The sequence below is a fragment of the Salminus brasiliensis genome, chromosome 9, assembly GCF_030463535.1.
Source record: "Salminus brasiliensis chromosome 9, fSalBra1.hap2, whole genome shotgun sequence".
Classification (NCBI taxonomy): Eukaryota; Metazoa; Chordata; class Actinopteri; order Characiformes; family Bryconidae; genus Salminus; species Salminus brasiliensis.
In genome coordinates, this window is record NC_132886.1 from 38,810,466 (window position 1) to 38,828,833 (window position 18,368).

Genomic DNA, 18,368 nt, shown 5'->3' on the forward strand with positions numbered 1-18,368 from the left:
TACGTCACAGAGAAGATTTCTGACTACAGGATAAATATTATTTGATGAGGTAGTGGTCAAAGTAGTGTGTGTGCATGGGTCTGTGTGTTTTTGGGGGTCCTAGTAAGACTTGCATGCTCGTTATAGACTTTCAAAGTGCATTTTTAAAGTCTCGGAGAGGGCAGAAGGGTGGATTTACTCATAAAAGGTTTAAGGTTGTCTGCCTTTCTCAGGCCTTTCTGTGTCTACTGTGATTTTAGTGGTTTAGTGTTAGGGTTAATCCAGTGCATGGATTAACCTTGCAGCAGCTGTGGGAGAACCTGAACAGTGCTGGAGCTAAACGTTTAGGACTGTGTGTAAACATCTATACAAAATCCTTCAGATCTGCTAATTGTGCTGTGGAGTCAGCAAACGAGCCCTGGTCCAATCATAGGTCATCAGATGAAGCGTGCCGTAAAAACACACATTCAGCTCCAGCAGATGTACGGCGTGATCGGAGCGGCAATTGCTCAGACTCACCTCGTTGATGCTGACCTCGGCCTCCACGTACTGCAGGCCCTTCTGGATGATGGAGATGAGGGCGGCTGGTGGCACCAGCGCTCCATTGATGTTGGACTGGCTGATGTGGCTCTCTATGCCAAATGTGAAGGCCGAATGGGAGAAGCCTGCGGTGAAACCACACAGAGGCAACATGACTGCCATTCAAGTCAAGGTATTCCCCAATTAATGGACTCTGGAGTTACAGACAGGGCCACCCTATGGACAAAGGCCTGGGATTTGAGGAGTTGAGGAATCGGACTTGCTTTGGGTCTTACCAGACTCCTGCAGATATCTGTACACCAGGAAGTTGACTTCATCACTGCTTATGCTCATTTTGGATCCTGGTTAAACCAAGACGTCAGGGCAACAGGGAAGCCTGGGGAACACAAAACAAAAAGAGCTACGTCACAGGAAGGTAAGGCATCACCACACGCTTCCAGAAGGTCACAGCCCTCTGCAATGATTGATTTTCTCAACAATAAGTGTGAATGAAACGAGAGAGAGAGAGAGAGAGAGAGAGAGAGAGAGAGAGGATCTTGTTCTTATGTCTCTCATGGCGCTCCTGGCCCAAGACGAATTTCCACTCATTCACTTGCGAGTGGAATTAATTCTGGCTCCTCTACAGAAACGTTGCACTGGAGCACTTCATGTACTTTGACCAACCATAAGAACACAACCAACATTGACGATGACAGACGATTGTAGCTACCAACTTCACTTGCATAACGCTAAACATCATTCATCCACATTCACGTCAGCTCTGCACAATGATAAGTATAATGAAAAGTATAGGGACACCTGCGTATTCCTTCAATTCATCTAAAATCAAGAGCTTATCCTGCTTTTGCTGGAGTAACTGTCTCTACTGTCCATGGTAGAAGGCTTTCTACTACATTTTGCTACTGTAAAGCAATGCTATGAGGATTTAATTGACTGCATTTAGCCACAAAACTCATCCCAAAGGTATTTCATGGAGCACCGTCCATCACTCCAGAGAACACAGTTCTTCCACAGCTCAATGCTGGGGGGCTTTATTACCTCTCTAGACCACAACGGCATTAGGCAGTATGGTGCCAATAGGTTCATGTCGATCTGCTCCAGAGAGTCCTACGTAATTGCCAATGCTTCTACACTCGTAACAGTGACCCACATATGTCAGTGTCGCTGCTTTTCTTGGAAAGGCCAGTACTATTACACACAAATACTACCTAATCAACAGCTTTCCTGTATTCAGTAACTGACCATTGAAGAATGTGGGAAAGGAGGGGTTGACCTACTGTGCCGCACCATATAGACGACAGTGCATTTCCTTGTATATCATCCATAAAAAAACAGGGGCTGTTCGAACAGGACGCTCTGGATTACGCTCATGGTCATCTAGCCCCTTGTTTAATCTCAGAACAGTAGAGGCTGCTACCGCAGCCTATAAGGAGGACAAACTCCTTACTGAAGTCTGGAGTTACTGAGTGCTGGAGAGGCAGGTGTGTAGAAAAGGACTGCGGATTCTGGAGTAGCTTAAGGTCACCACGGCCAATGCCAAGTGTCAGCTCAAGTGGTATGAAGACCCACAAAGCATTGGGCTGGGGAGCAGTGGAACCGTCTTTGATTCCCTTAAAGACACGCTGGATCAGCAGGTATCATGGAACAGCAGTGGCAATCAGCATGAGATGCACTGGAGTGCCCAGCCGTAACTATGCCCAATGCATTGTTAGGTGCACAGTGAAGGGCCAAAGGGTTAACCCTTGATTTCACAAGAAACGCTGGACCAGCAGCTGTCTCAAATGTCAAATGTTGGCTAAAGGGGTATAAAGCCACTCGAAGCAGTGGTCTGAGTGATTAGTGAAGTGAGTGAAGGGTAAAACTCTTAACTACAAATAACCCATGAATCCAGAAGACACTCTGGACCAGCAGGTGTCATACAGAGCAACGCTGTCGATAACTTTGACATTGGCTGGAGCAAAAGACCAAACTCTTATTAAAACCCTCGATTTGAGAAGAAACGCTGGACCTGCAGGAGTCCGAAAAGCTGAACAGTCACCATGCTCAGCTAAAGGGGTATAAATAAAGCCAATCAAAGCACTGATCTGAGGAGCTGTGAAACTGAGCTCTCTGGGGTGATGGAGCTTCATCCAATCCCTCAGAGATTAGTTAGTGAAGGGACAAAGTATTAAAACCCTGCATTTTAAGAAGAAATGCTGGAGAAGCAGGTGCCCACAAACTTTAGGACATACAGACGGCCCTATAAGGCAGGAGACAATCTATTTTAATTGGAACTTACCATGAGACCCAGTGTTGATTATTTGCTCACACTCATGGCATCCATGGGAGCAGAACCAGATTCTTCAGCCTGTTTGTGAGACACACACACAAAAAAGGCATACATGTCAGATTAACGATCACAGAGCATAGAACAAACATACATATGGTACACAGCATGCAATAAAACCTCATCCTAGCTGTTGTGTACACAGCGCACACACAGACAGACAGTACAGCGGCTCTCACAAGCAAGACGTCAGATGTTATTCGATAAGGACCGGAGCCACATTGTTAGCACCGGCTTTAAAACTGCACATCAGCGGTGCAATAAAAACGCGTGGTGTCGGGAAGAGAAATTGGGTCAGTGAAGCAACTGATCAAATTACAGATTCAAAAAAGGCGAACGAGAACCTCCAGCGGACATTCGTCAGTTCGTTCAGCGTTTCCAAGTGACGAGGATTGGCTGAATCCTCTGGTACCCTTCAAGCAGTCTTTAGCCTCTGCATTTTATGTGGCCTTGAAGCCTACAAAGATGGAGCGTTAATAGCCACTTGCCATCTGCTTCAGATAGGTAGTTCAGTAGAGTGCGTTTAGCATCGGTGACCATCTACGCCTTTCCATTTTTCCTGCTTAAACACCTCCATCACCTTCAAGAACTGAAAAGGACTGTTCACTTGCTGCCTTGTATATCCACCCCTTGACAGGAGCCGCCGTAGATGAAGATAATCATGTTTTTTTGTTACAGCCCTCCTAAACTTAGTAACTGGCTGCGCCACCCTCAGCCGTGATGCCTGCAATCAAATGCTTGTGAGAACTTGTGATGCATCACTTACTTCGCTGTGGAGAAATCGTGGCCCACTTTTTTTTTTTTTGCTTTAATTCAGTTGAATTGGAGGGTTTTCAATCATGAGCCGTTTAAGGACGTGCCACAGCGCCTCAATACGTCAGGACTTTGACTCTGGCCACTCCAAAACCGATCAGAGGCGTCCCGATTGCTTCTGTGCTTTGGGTTGTTGCCTGCTGCAGTAGCTAAGGGGGCAGTTACTTTGTCACAGCAATGCACATGGCTAATGCCAGGTGTGTGCTAGAGGAGTATAAAGCCATCAGGTCAGCTGGGCCCTGGAGCAGTGGACCCTGTTCTCTGAAGCGAGGGAGCTTCATCCAGTACTTTTGAGATGAGCGAGTGAAGGAACGAGGACTCCTTTAATACTCTTGATTTCTGCAGAAATGTTGGACGATCAGGCGTCTACAAACTTTAGGACATACCGTGGACCTAGAAGGCAGGTGGCGAACTGCTGTATCGGCTGCGTTTGTGGCACAGCTGGCAGTCAGAAGGTATTTCCAGCCTCCCTAGAAAATTTGCAATTTGCAAATGCGCGCACACAGCTTGTGTAGTCCCTGCAGAGAAGTACTGCCAATGGAACAGCCTATTGCCACCCTGCCGAATGCCAGGCGTGGGCTAGAGGGGCTTTGAGCATTGAGCTGTGGAGCAGTGGAGGAACCGCATTCTCTGGAATGATGGATGGTGCTCCATCCAATACTTTTGGGATGAGTTAGGTGAGGTGGGGCGGTGACCATCCAACATCCTGACCTCACTAAACGCTCTTGCCGCTGCATGCAGTCAATCCGATCCTCACAGCAATGCCACTCCAACATCCAGTAGAAAGCCTTCTTCCCTGGATGGTAGACAAAACACCCTTCATTATGGAAGAAACAGTGAACGAGCAGGTGTCCCAATACTTTTGTCCTAAACAACATAGGCCCTAGAACTGAGACGCTCCCCGCTGAACCAATCCAACCTGAGCAGTCCTTAAGTTTAGGGTAAGCCGTGTTGTTCCTCATAATTCAGGAGGTCTGAGGAGCCCAAATTCAAGGTGGGGGTTTGGAGTGAAACTGTCCGTTGTAGAGGAACGTACCGAGGTGGTGACAGAAACCAGGGGTCCCCAAACCCACCTGTGAACCTACCACCACGCGTCTTCTGGGCTTTATATGGAAGGTTGATCATGTTAAAATAGAGACAGTAGAAACGTCCTGAACGCCTCCGAAGAAAAAAAAATGACCTAGACACACGGCAGTGAAAGGATTTTTGTGAGGGTGCTTTTAGAGGCATCTCCACTTCGACCAAATGAGTCCATGTAGTGATTGCGGTAAAAAATAGTGGACAATCTGGGGACTATTTTGCCCTATTTTGTCTTTCTTGGTTTAAACATACTTATTTTAACCTTAAAACCTGAGAGGCTCTGCCGAGCTGGGCAGAAATGTTGAAAAATCAGTGGAAGTCTAGTGGAATTTCATCCCCTAGTTAAGGGACCCCAGTGTGTTTAGGGTGGGATTGGGACCCTATTTTAGTAGGGAATCAGGCTTAATCCGTCTAACAGGGAAAGTCTCGGACACTTAAGGAGTTAAGCCTGTTTTTCAGGAGAAGTGGAATCGACACCACACGTTTCGGGTCACCGGAGGCTAAATCTCTCACTGTTTAGCGCCTTAAGTTGAAATTTGGACACTAGGACGCTCAGCTAGTGCACTACTTAGGGAGCCCGGCGACATTTGGGCCTCGGCCTTTGCCAACATTTCTCGCCTGTAGCAACACTGCAACACTCCCTGAAAAAACACACACACACACACATACATACATATATATATATATATATATATATATATATAATCCCATCCCCCCTCACACACATACATACACACACGCACGCACGCACACACCAACCCACGCGCGCACACACACACACACTAGTTACCCACATGCTAGCTTCCACGCTAAGCTAACTAGCTAGCATCGAGCCGCTAGTTTAGCTTAGCCTTACGCCGCGTTAGCCATTTAATTTCCACTAAACGCACCGATATTGTAGAAACGTTAAAACACCACAATAACACCGAGTAAAAAGGCCGCGCTCGAACTTTCGAGGCACGAGTGAAAAATGGGTCACGGTGAGCTAATGCTAAAGCTAGGCTAGGCTAGGTTAGCATTAGCCCGCTAGCCCGTGTGTTTACAGGCCTCGCGGCGGCGGGAGCTCCCTTACTGTTTAAATCCCAGACTCCGCAGCTCCGGCCGCTCTCCCTCCGGTCTCTCTCCAAAAACCGGGGACCTATCCCTCTCTCGGAGGAGTGGCGGGTATCTCCCGGTTCGGTGCGGGCAACCGGGCGGCTGGGGGCTTCGGGAGCTCGTTCAGAGCGGAGCGGAGGAAGAGAACGGCCTCAGGCGATCAGGACCTTCCGAGCGGAAAGGAGGGGACACCCGGAGGAGCTCCCAGAGCTGCTGCCTGCTCACTAAACACCACAGCACAACATTCAATGAATTTTTTATAAAATTGAAATAAAAACTATTAAAATTATTATTATTAAAAAAAAAATTGAGAATTGAGAATTGTGTCCACAAAAAAATAATTAGTTAATTTTATTTTACACACGGTGCAATTAGTAGTAAAAGGCTTTGCAAGTTTTCTGCTCACATAGAAATAAATGAAAAAAAGATGAAAAAAGATTTTAAATTATATATATATATTATTATACAAATGTGAGCTAAAAAGAGTGCCGTGTAAACAATGCAATGTAAGCTGGTAAGAATGGTTGGGATGTAAGATTTGCAAGATGTGCAAAAGAGTGATGTACAACATAATGCCGTGAAATTAGTGGGATATATAAATATAATGATCAATAATAATAATAATATTATTATTATTAAATGACCAAAGTAAAAAGCAAAGCAAAATCCTGTGCACGGTGTGTAGGCGTGTGTGAGACAGTCCTAGTTAGTGTCCCGGTTCAGGGCCCGAATGGCCTGTGGAAAGAAGCTCCTCTTCATCCTAGCCATCGCTCGTGATTTCTGCATTTATGCACGTTTAGAGTAAATACGCTGCTATACAATTATACATTTAATTATTTATCAATATAATCTGTGTATTTACTGGTATTATATTTATTTCAGCATTTAAATAGTGATCTCCTAACTTTAGTTGTATCTTATTTTACTTCGTTTACTTTTACATTTATAATTCAGCAAGTCTACTTTTTGAATGTGAATGGCAATGTTTATATCTAACTTTATTTTACAAGAACAATACCATCTACATATCCCTATGCTATTTTTCTATTTGTATTACATTTATTTTTATAAATGTTAATATGGTTAAATGACAATAGGCTTGTTTATTTAAATAACCAACTGTTTTACACTGACTTATTTACACTTACACTACCCATTTTAAAATCTCTATAATGTATCCTATTTTTAACTGATTATTTCCATAAATCCTAGCTAAATGGCAGCATCTTTTTTTATTTTAACTACCTTTTTAAGTATCTGTATTTATATACTTAAGTATCCCTAATATATTGTTTTAGCTTTCTAATTTTTTTGCTGAAAGACAATTTATTTATGTATTTTAATACTGCCTTTTTAAGTACCTGTATCCATATTTATTGTAAAAGTGCTCTTATGTATCTTGCTTTATAGAACGTCACCTCCTGGCTCAGTGACAATGTCCTGTTTATTAGTTTGTTTAAAAATTAATGGGCAGACTCCTCCCACTTTCTGAGTATTTATTTATGTATTATTCATTGTTAAAAGCCCACGTCTCGTTTATCATTTTACTTTCTTGTTTATTTGTGATTCATAAAATGTCTCCCTCCTCACTGATGTTCAAATTATTTATTTATTGCAGTTATTTACGGTTTAAAGAGTAAAGCAGTCAGCAGCTCCTCGGTCCTCAGGGTCCCGCTCGCTGACTGAGGGCTCTTTTTCTCCTGTCTGGTCTCTTGCTGCCTGTGGGCGGGGCTCTGCTGGGCTCTGCTCCGCCTCTCTTCTCCCCTCCTCTCCTGATAAATTCAGAAAATAAGTAGAAACATGTCTAAAACATGCATAAAATTCACACACAAACACACACACACATATATATTATTATTTTATAAGAAATATATATATATATATTATTTTAAATGAGCCTTTTAGCACTATGGCTTGGTCATTACAGAAGGTCACGTGATAAAAATTTCTAAACTTTATACACTCTGACTCCTAAAACCATTCATTTTATATATATATATATATATATATATATATATATATATATATATATATATATATATATATATATACACACAAACATTGTGCATTTATTGTGCCAAAAAGGACACATTATATTAGGACACATATTTGTCCTGTAACATTAACATTACTGTTAAAAACATACATTTACCAACAAAACATTAGAATAAAATACTAAAAATACTTATACTAATACTCAATATATGTCTTTTTTCTACAGCTACTACTACTAAAAATGTATAAAATGTGTATAAAAGCATTAAACACGTTATGCATGATATAGCATATTATTTTGGAGTAGCTCAACATTACAATGTTGGCACATTCAGTTTTAGTGGCCTTATTTAATAGCGTCTCATTTAGGCTTGCTAGCAGCAGCTATTGCTAAGAGAAGTTCAATGGTGAGGTGGTATAGAGGTTACACCTTCTGGTAAAATGGCTTTAACAGACTTGGTGCTAGTGTACTAGTGTCGGCCTAGGAGCAAGAGCCAAAATATGCTAGGTCAGTCTGCTCCTGACGACTGTACTGTTAAAGCGTAAGGGTTGTAGTCATACGGTGTCGTATTTCAAAGTTTAGCCTAACCTCCACTGGGAAAACACACAAGCTTCAATACAAACATCCAACGTATCATTTTTAAAGTGTCTGTATTGTGGAAATCCTAATTTTTAATTCATAAATTACATTTTTAAAAGTAAAAATGTGGTTTAGGATGTAAAAACCTTAAGCTGGAAGCACCAGTCGCTCCCAATACAGTCCATATATCAATGCTGTTGTGCAAAAACCTTGTATAGCCAATACAGCAACTTTACAGAAGAAAGAAAAAAACTGATATTTAAATAGAAGTTGATGTAAAAAAGAATTTATTTCAAGTCATTGTGGAGCATTTTTATTGGTCCGTTCATCGTGAAATTCTGACACAATGTAAAACACAACTGCAAGATTCACACATAAAAACATAAAAAACAACATAAATGAGGATACAAGGTTTTTGTGCCATAGCAATGATACATCTATAAAAAAATGACCCTTTATCCCATTACATTTGAACTGTAATGTTTGGATAATTATTAATTTATTTAAAAACACAATGCATTTGCATATAATTGCCTTTAATCAGCCTATAGCAGTGTAGCCCCGCCCTCTTATGCTGAAGTAATGAAGCTCATTCACATTTTTACATCATGCCATGTCTTTCTGATCCGGACATCCGTATTGTTGAAGTGGACGGGCTGTAGCTTCTAAAAAAACATCATGACGTGATGTTTTTTAAACGTTTACACGCAGAATGCAGCAACTGCCCACTGACTTTTATTATACGTGAGTTTTAAGCCGGCAGGTTTTAAGCGCTATCCTGAGTGTGGGCCAACGTACTCATTTATTATTATTTTCTGTGGTAAGTGATGCTGTGATGCAGGTGATATAGATGACCTTGCATCTAAAAAACAATGCTATTCCTTTAAACGCAATTCAGTGATTCAGTGTAGTGCAGCTTCCCCACCGTAACTCCAAGGAGAGGGCTGATGGAGCTAAACCGTGGGAAAAGAGTCAGTTTACACTGCCTCCTGCACCCCACTCCCTCATGTTAACATTCCCCTTACCTCTCTGTTTAAGCTGCTATGCAAGGAGAGAACGTGACACGTGGTAATATGCTTTAAAGTGGCCCGAAAATAAGGCATCAGTCCTTCGGCAGAGGATAAAACACATGATTTCTGCCTGTGGGGCGACAGCAGGGCGCTGATAAGTGAGTTTTCTGATGCGAACTCTTCGGCCTCCCATGGTTCAGCTCCTTTATTTCAGCTGCAGGTACAGAAAATGGAACTCAGCAGGGGTCCTAAAGCATGTACTCATATATTAATGGAAAAGCACACACAGCCCACCACGCACCCACAGGCCTCTATCCAAACACCCAAGTTACGACTTTTAAAGGGTCTGGATTACGGAAAACCAATTTTTCCCATATTTTTTACATTAAATGTGATTGAGGATGGGAACACTGTCAGAAATATTTAAATAACTATATATTTACAAGCCATTTACAAACCAGCCAATCAGAACCAAGCTCATTTGCATACATAACAAATCAGTCTTAAACCCACATGCAGAATGTTTCTGTAGTCTTCTGAATTCACTCTGCTGCTACAAGCATTTATTGAGCGACATCCTCAATAAGATGACTAATAGATTAGCGAGCCCATTCCATAAACAGCTATGCAAGCCCAAGCCATGACACTACCTCCACCATGTTTGACTGATGAGCAGGTTATCTGAACCATGAGCAGATGCCTTCTCTGCCTCATCCGTCCAGAAAAACATCCAGAACTTTTGCGGATCAACTTCTAATCTGGCCTTCCGATTCCTGCTGCTGATGAACGGCTTGCATCCTGTGGTTTGGGCTCTATATTCGTGCCCTGTGGAGGCTGTTGATTAATATTCAACTTGAGCTTGAAAGAGAGACTCAAGACTCTACTTGGACTCGGTCCTCTGAGACTCACCAGGGACTAGACTCCACTAGGACTCATATCCTAGAGACTTGGGAGTTGACTTGGATTTGCACCCCAGAGACTTGAGACTCGACTCAAGCATGCAGACCAGAGATTCGCGACTCAAATCAGACTCGCAGACCAGAGACTTAAAACTCAGCGATTCTCAACATAAACTGGACTAGCACATCAGAGACTCTTGACTCTCTATGCTCCCCAGAGGCTTGAGACTCAACTTGGACTCACACCCTAGAGACTGGAGACTCAACTCACACTTGCAGACCAGAGACTAGAGATTTGACTTGAATTTCTCTCCCCAGAGATTCAAACTTGGACTCACACCCTAGAGACTGGAGACTCAACTTGACTCTCAGTCCGAGGCTCTAGACTTGACTCAAACTCGGACCCCAGGAACTCGAGACTTAAGCAAGGCTCAATTCCCAAAGCCTCGACACTCGACTCAGGCTCAAGCCCCAGAGGCTGGAGAGTCAAATTGGATTTCTCTTCCCAGTGACTCGAGCCTGAACTCGACTCTCAGCCCCAGGTTCTTGACTTGACTCAGACTTGTACCCCAAAAACTTGAGACTTCTCAGAGACTCTACAGTGGATTCGAAGCACTGGAACATCTATGGTTCATGGATGAGGCAGAATTACAAGGCTTTTACAAGGCTTTTGCAACTTAGTTTCCATCAAAAATAAGAAAACGAAAAGTAAGTTCTTTGAGATTAAGTCACTTTTGCTTAAAAAGGCCCTTCGACACTACGAGTGTACGTGTCATTTCTGACCCCTGGCTGCCCTCTAATTGGGCCACGTTCTCGTAATGTCTTCAGCACTCCAATCTCCAACGGGTTGATTACAGGAAGCCGTGTTGCATCACCTCCATGAACTCACACACTCTCAGTACGCCACCGTTTCTGGTAAAGCGTCGCGGGAGCATGTGCCATTAGCAGCGGGGGCAGGTTTGAATGCGGCTTCGTCTCAGGAGAGACGCGCTCTACATCTGCTCGGATACAGTCAGGCCAATAAAAGGCGTCCGCCTCGTCGTACCCTTGGCAACAGCGCTGGCACTTGCTGTAAATGACCCAGCTAATTGAATGCTGGGACATACAGCAGAGAGAGGGAGGGAGAGAAACTGGAGCACTCTGCAAGTCAGCCATGATTATTCAAATACACTCTACATCTGAATTTAGACCAGGCTGTACTGTGGGCTTTGGACAGCAGGCCAAACACATGCTGGAAAACCTGGGAAGTATCTTAAAAACCAAGGCAACAAGTACATCCTTGCGTGGTGAACTTGGATGGTGAACAAATATTTTAAAGGAATTTTACAGTCGTTTTCATCATGACGTTTATCTGCTGCGTCTGTAGCTTACAGCCCTTTACCACAGACTGTAATTCAGATGCAGAACAGTTTCCCTGTTCTTAGGAAAGATCAGAAAAGCCACAGGGTCTTATCTTACACCTGCACAATGCGTGCAGCGATGCTATTGCTATCTACACCTCGCCAACAGTCTATTTTCACACCTTCCACCTGTGGCGTTTAAATAGCAACGGTGCTTCGGTTTGAGTCGATGGGCGCGGGGGTCTCGAAATGAGGTGTGTTCAGGTAAATTTCTAGCATATTGCTGCTATCTTGGCAACGAAAAACACGCCAGGTGCGCCAAAGACTGAAAACAACCTAGGCAGAGGTCAACGTCAACAGTCAGATGTTTGTTGCTATCTTGGTCGTGAATTGTCAACATGCGAGTACACCCCCGGTTTGCGCCATTGAAATAGCAATCCGCACCTGGCTCTTAAAGAGAACGGCGAGTGACACTCTTATTGGTTTATTACTGCATGTTACGCCCAAAACACACCCATGACTAATTAAAAGACTTGGTACATGCCTTTTGATGGTTTTGAGCCGTGCAAGGCATACGTTTCTCGTTGTTACGATAGCAAAGACACGTGGTGGCAATTCACCAAAAGATCGCTAAAATAGGGCCCAGACTCCAAACTCACCTATATTGCAAGACAGTGGACAGTTGCTGAAATCCTCTGTAATGAACACACTCAATGTTGCATACAAAAATCCCCACCAACGGCTAATCACAGAGCCGGTTTATGGAGAGCCTGGTCACTTCCTACATCTCTCATTTTATCAAAAAATGGCCAAATCCTCAATGAATAAGGTGTGAATGGAGCTAAACGGCTACAAACACTTGGCTTAAGTTAAAATTGAATCACTTAAATGTCACTTATGGCACAAAAAGCCCCCCAAAAAGTAGTAACTGTGTATGTATGCTTTAAGTAGGCCTGTAGGACATTGTAGGAGTGTGTATGTGAGGGTGGGAGGGGCCTAAATACTGTTTAAACATGCAGTTACGTTAGTACATTACAACTCACTCGCATCATCAGGGGTGCTGTCCCATGAAAAGGACATGTCCCAGAAGACGGGGATGTAAGGTCACACTGCAGTGTAACTGGTTAAGTTTGCAGGCCAGAAGCGCCAAACAGCAATGCAGCTTTTCTCTCAGTGGTGGTCTTTCCTGCGCTGAGGGAGGTCCTTTTGGGTTTTGGTAATACTCAGTGGTTCCTCTTTATACTCTGAGGGAGGTTCACCTTTTCCACTCAGTGGTTGTTATTCCTGCTCTGATGGAGTTTCCTTTTGGAGTTTAGGTATCAAAATCAGTGGTTCTTCCTGCTGTGAGGGAGGTTGTCCTATTGGGTCTTGGTTCTTCTCAGTGGTTCCTCATCCTAGTCTGACGGAGGTTCTTCTTTTGGAGTTTAGGTATCAAATCAGTGGTTCTTCCTGTTGTGAGGGAGGTTCTCCTATTGGGTCTTGGTTCTTCGCAGTGGTTCCTCATCCTAGTCTGATCAAGGTTCTCATTTTGGAGTTTAGGTTTCATTCAGTGGCTGTTCTTCCTGCTCTGATGGAGGTTCTTCTTTTGGGTTTTGGTAATACTCAGTGGTTCCTCATCCTAGTCTGATGGAGGTTCTGAGGTTCTCCTTTTCCACTCAGTGGTTGTTGTTCTTGCTCTGATGGAGGTTCTCCTTTTGGAGATTAGGTTTCAAATCAGTGGTTCTTCCTGCTGTGAGGGAGGTTCTCCTATTGGGTCTTCTCAGTGGTTCCTCATCCTAGTCTGATGGAGGTTCTCCTTTTGGAGTTTAGGTTTCATTCAGTGGTACTTCTTCATGCTCTAAGGAAGGTTCTCCTATTAGGTATGGTTTCATTCAGTGATTCTTTCTCATGCTGTGAGGGACTCTCTTCTTTTAAGGTTTTGGTTTCTCGTAGTGGTTCTTTTTCATGGTCTGAGGGAGGTTCTCCTTTTGGGTCTGGGTTCCACTCAGTGGTTCTTCCTTCTGCTTTGATGGAGATTCTCCTTTTAGAATTTTTGTTCCGCTCTCTTCAGAACATGAGGAAGAACCACTAAGTGAAACCCAAACTCAGAAAGGAAAACCTCCCTCAGAACATGAGGAAGAACCACTGAGTGAAACCCAAACTCAGAAAAGAAAACCTCCCTCAGAACATGAGGAAGAACCACTGAGTGAAACCCAAACTCAGAAAAGAAAACCTCCCTCAGAACATGAGGAAGAACCACTTTGGGTTTCACTCAGCGGTTCTTCCTCATGCTCTTGGGAGAATTTCCTGAAATTGTTTCCCACCGAAGCTTTTAATAGGCGGCTGGACATTTCAGGGAGCGGCTTTGGGACGATATCTGTTACACTATATGAAGTGCTACTTAAATATAATTGAGTCAGCACACTGGGTCAGCTCTAAGTGGACATTATGGATCCACTTCATTCTGAGGGAGACCCACAGCCTATTTTATGCCAACAGAGCCACCCAGTGTTACAAAGTGGTATTGACGACCTTTCATTTTCTACATTCCCGCCCCCAATTTGTCCCTTTACACGGTTATACCACTATAAGGCTCAAACTTCAGTCTGATGGATACACATTAATGTGTTTTTAATGTTTCTTTTTATTGCTGTCCATATAAACATTATATAGACAAAAGTATTGGGACACCTCATTTGTTTCTTCTGAAATCAAAGAGTTTATCCTTCTCTTGTTGGAGCAACTGTCTCTACTGGCTGGGAAAAAAAGACGTTTTACTAGATTTTGAAGAAAAAAATTGTTGTGAGGATTTGGTTGTTTTTAACAAGTGAGGTCAGGATGGTAGATGATCACCACCTCACCTCAGCCCTCAACTTCCAAACTCATCCAAAATCAAAAGCATTAGATAGAGCACCATCCATCATTCTAAAGAACACCGTTCTTCACTGCTCCACAGCTCAATGCTGCTGGGGGGGCTTCATGCCCCTCTAGTCCACGCCTGGCATTAGGCAGCATGGTGCAGATAAGTTCATGTTTATCTGCTCCAGAGAATAGTCCTATTCTATTGGCAGTATCTCTCTACAGAGACTAGAAAAGCATTGTGTGTGTGCGCATTTGCACATCTGTGTCAGCAACGGGTGCAATTTAAAGTAGCCGAAAGCATTCCCTAAAAGGGGTGTCCAAAAAAATTTGGACATTGCTGGACAAAGAAGTCTTTGCAGGCAACATCTAACATCTTGGAAGTAGATACCACAGGATACCTTCAAAGCTCTTGTGGAGTCCATGCAGGTACTTACACTATATTAGGCAGATGTTTTTAATGTTATGGCCGATCAGTGAATATATATATATATATATATATATATATATCCCTAACTATAGTCCATTCACCCCAAGGCCTTTATACTGCAACACTCCAGCATGTGACATGACCTACGCTCTATTTACATCACACTGGGGGACGCTAGGCATTATGGACGTCACAAGTGACCCATACTGGACATGTCTTGGGCCCTCCTCACAAATCCTGTGGAGAACAAGGGGCAGCTTGTCCAGTGCAAACAGACGCTCAGCTCTCCAGCTAAAGCGACCCGAACAGCCAAGACTTTTTAACAAATTAAGGTAGGTTCCTTTTTTTTTTTTAATTGGATGACCGGAACTGGTCCTCACGTTGAAGCTACGTTTGAGGTTAATACACCCAACCTTGGGAACCCCTGCCACCTTCTTGGTGAACAGCTAGACTTAAGCCCATCTGTTGATGCACAGCTTGTGTTGGTCATCCTCTAGACCTTCACCGGTGGTCATTTAATAACCAGAGAGCTGCTCAAGCAACAAAACAAAGTCTGGACAGCAAACATCCTGGATGTCTGACTATATTTGGAGTATATAGTTGAGCACTGTATCTCCCGGTCTATCCGTCCAGCCATCCATTCATTCGTTCGTTCGTTCGTTCGTTCATCTATCCACGATATATCCTCACTTCAGTTATAGAGCAGATGCACAGTCAGCGTGGATACCACAGAATCTGCTTTGGCTGAAGTAAAAATATTAGCTTTAGCATTAGCTTATTCTCCTCACAGATATACTTTAGTTAAAGTAAAGGTATTAACATCAGCATTAGATATTAGCATTAGCAACAGATAATGTATTAACATTAGCTTTTGATTATTTTCCTTACAGATATAAGTCAGTTGAAGTCAAGGTATTAGCATTAGCATCAGATATACTTCAGTTTATGTCAAGGTATTAGCATTAGCATCAGATATACTTCAGTTTATGTCAAGGTATTAGCATTAGCATCAGATATACTTCAGTTTAAGTAAAGGTATTAGCATTAGCGATTGATTTATTTCCTTACAGATATAAGTCAGTTGAAGTAAAGGTATTAGCATTAGCATCATATATACTTCAGTTTAAGTAAAGGTATTAGCATTAGCATCAGATATACTTCAGTTTATGTCAAGATATTAGCATTAGCATCAGATATACTTCAGTTGAAGTAAAGGTATTAGCGTTAGCATGAGATATACTTCAGTTGAAGTAAAGATATTAGCCTTAGCGATTGAATATTTTCTTCACAGAAATACCCAAGTTGAAGTAGAGGTATTAGCATTAGCATCAGATATATTTCTGTTGAAATAAATATATTAGCATTAGCTTTAGATTTTTCCCCTCACAGACACACTTCAGTTAAAGTAAAGGCATTAGCATTAGCAACTGATAATGTTCCTCACAGATATTCACTGGCTGAAGTGAAGATATTAGGCATTAGCATTTGCTTTTCCCCCTCACAGATATACTTTAGCTGAAGTAAATTTATTAGCATTAGCGTTTGATTATTTTCCTCACAGATATACTTTGGCTAAAGTAAAGGTATTAGCATTAGCATTTGATTATTTTGATTATAAATAAAACGAAATATCCATTATCCTTTCAGCCGGTGAAAAGCCCCAGACTGGCTTGAGGCTTAGCGCTAGGCTACACGCTCTCAGGTCTTTCTAAAGAAAGAAGCATTCTGACCCTGATCACGCTGCCATTATCACCCAAACAACACGACAGAAAATACCTCGAAGAACATTCTTCAAATACAGCAGCTGAAGGTCCCGGGGGCCTGAAACAGGCAGTGAACACAAGACCCTTTGAAATACATGGAAGCAAACACCAGGTGTAAATGTCAGTCGAGATGGAAAGGTTTAGCGCTCTGTATGAATGCCACAAGTGACCGGTGTTGGGTCTCTCACACTACCTGAAACCTTTTAGGTGGACAAAATTATTTCCCTCACAGATATACCTCAGTTAAAGTAAAGGTATTAGCATTAGCATTTGATTATTTCCCTCACAGATATACCTCAGTTGACGTAAATGTATTAGCATTAGCATTTGAGTATTTTCCCCCCCAAAGATATACCTCAGTTGAAATAAAGGTATTAGCATTAGCATTTGAGTATTTCCCTCACAGATACATTTCAGTTAAAGTAAAGGTATTAGCATTAGCATTTGATTATTTCCCTCACAGATACATTTCAGTTAAAGTAAAGGTATTAGCATTAGCATTTGATTATTTCCCTCACAGATACATTTCAGTTAAAGTAAAGGTATTAGCATTAGCATTTGATTATTACCCTAACAGATATACTTTGGGTAAAGTAAAGATATTAGCTTTAGCATTTGATTATTTTATTATTTTATTTTTATTATATTATGGGTCTCTCACACTACCTGAAACCTTTTAGGTGGACAAAATTATTTCCCTCACAGATATACGTCAGTTAAAGTAAAGCTTTTAGCATTAGCGTTTGCGTATTTACCTCACAGATAGACTTCAGTTAAAGTAAAGGTATTAGCATTAGCATTTGATTATTTCCCTCACAAATATACCTCAGTTGAAATAAAGGTATTAGCATTAGCATTTGATTATTTCCCTCACAGATATACCTCAGTTGAAATAAAGGTATTAGCATTAGCATTTGCGTATTTCCCTCACAGATATACCTCAGTTAAAGTAAAGGTATTAGCATTAGCATTTGCGTATTTCCCTCACAAATATACCTCAGTTGAAATAAAGGTATTAGCATTAGCATTTGATTATTTCCCTCACAGATATACCTCAGTTAAAAGTAAAGGTATTAGCATTAGCATTTGCGTATTTCCCTCACAAATATACCTCAGTTGAAATAAAGGTATTAGCATTAGCATTTGATTATTTCCCTCACAGATAGACTTCAGTTAAAGTAAAGGTATTAGCATTAGCATTTGATTATTTTCCTCACAGATATACCTCAGTTAAAGTAAAGGTATTAGCATTAGAATTTGATTATTTCCCTCAGATATACCTCAGTTAAAGTAAAGGTATTAGCATGAGCATTTGCGTATTTTCCTCACAGATATACCTCAGTTGACATAAATGTATTAGCATTAGCATTTGAGTATTTCCCTCACAGATATACCTCAGTTAAAGTAAAGGTATTAGCATGAGCATTTGCGTATTTTCCTCACAGATATACCTCAGTTGAAATAAATGTATTAGCATTAGCATTTGATTATTTACCCAACAGATAGACTTCAGTTAAAGTAAAAGTTTTAGCATTTGCGTATTTTCCTCACAGATATACGTCAGTTAAAGTAAAGGTATTAGCATTAGCATTTGAGTATTTTCCTAACAGATATACCTCAGTTGAAGTAGAGATATTATCATTAGCATATTTTCCTCACATATATCCCTAAGTTGAAATA

General features: G+C 41.9%; 1 protein-coding gene across 3 annotated transcripts in view; it reads right to left on the reverse strand.

Moving 5' to 3' along the window:
• tbl1xr1b (TBL1X/Y related 1b) overlaps positions 1-18,368 on the reverse strand; it is a 36,820-nt gene that overhangs the window by 8,809 nt on the left and 9,643 nt on the right. For all 3 annotated transcript variants that reach the window (XM_072688348.1, XM_072688346.1, XM_072688347.1), the window contains 5 exons: positions 7,460-7,605; positions 5,811-6,057; positions 2,798-2,866; positions 795-895; positions 499-644 (listed from right to left, as the gene is read on the reverse strand). In XM_072688348.1, coding sequence (XP_072544449.1) covers positions 499-644; positions 795-852 — 204 coding nt within the window. In that variant the 5' untranslated portion in view covers positions 853-895; positions 2,798-2,866; positions 5,811-6,057; positions 7,460-7,605. The remainder of the gene's footprint in view (positions 1-498; positions 645-794; positions 896-2,797; positions 2,867-5,810; positions 6,058-7,459; positions 7,606-18,368) is intronic.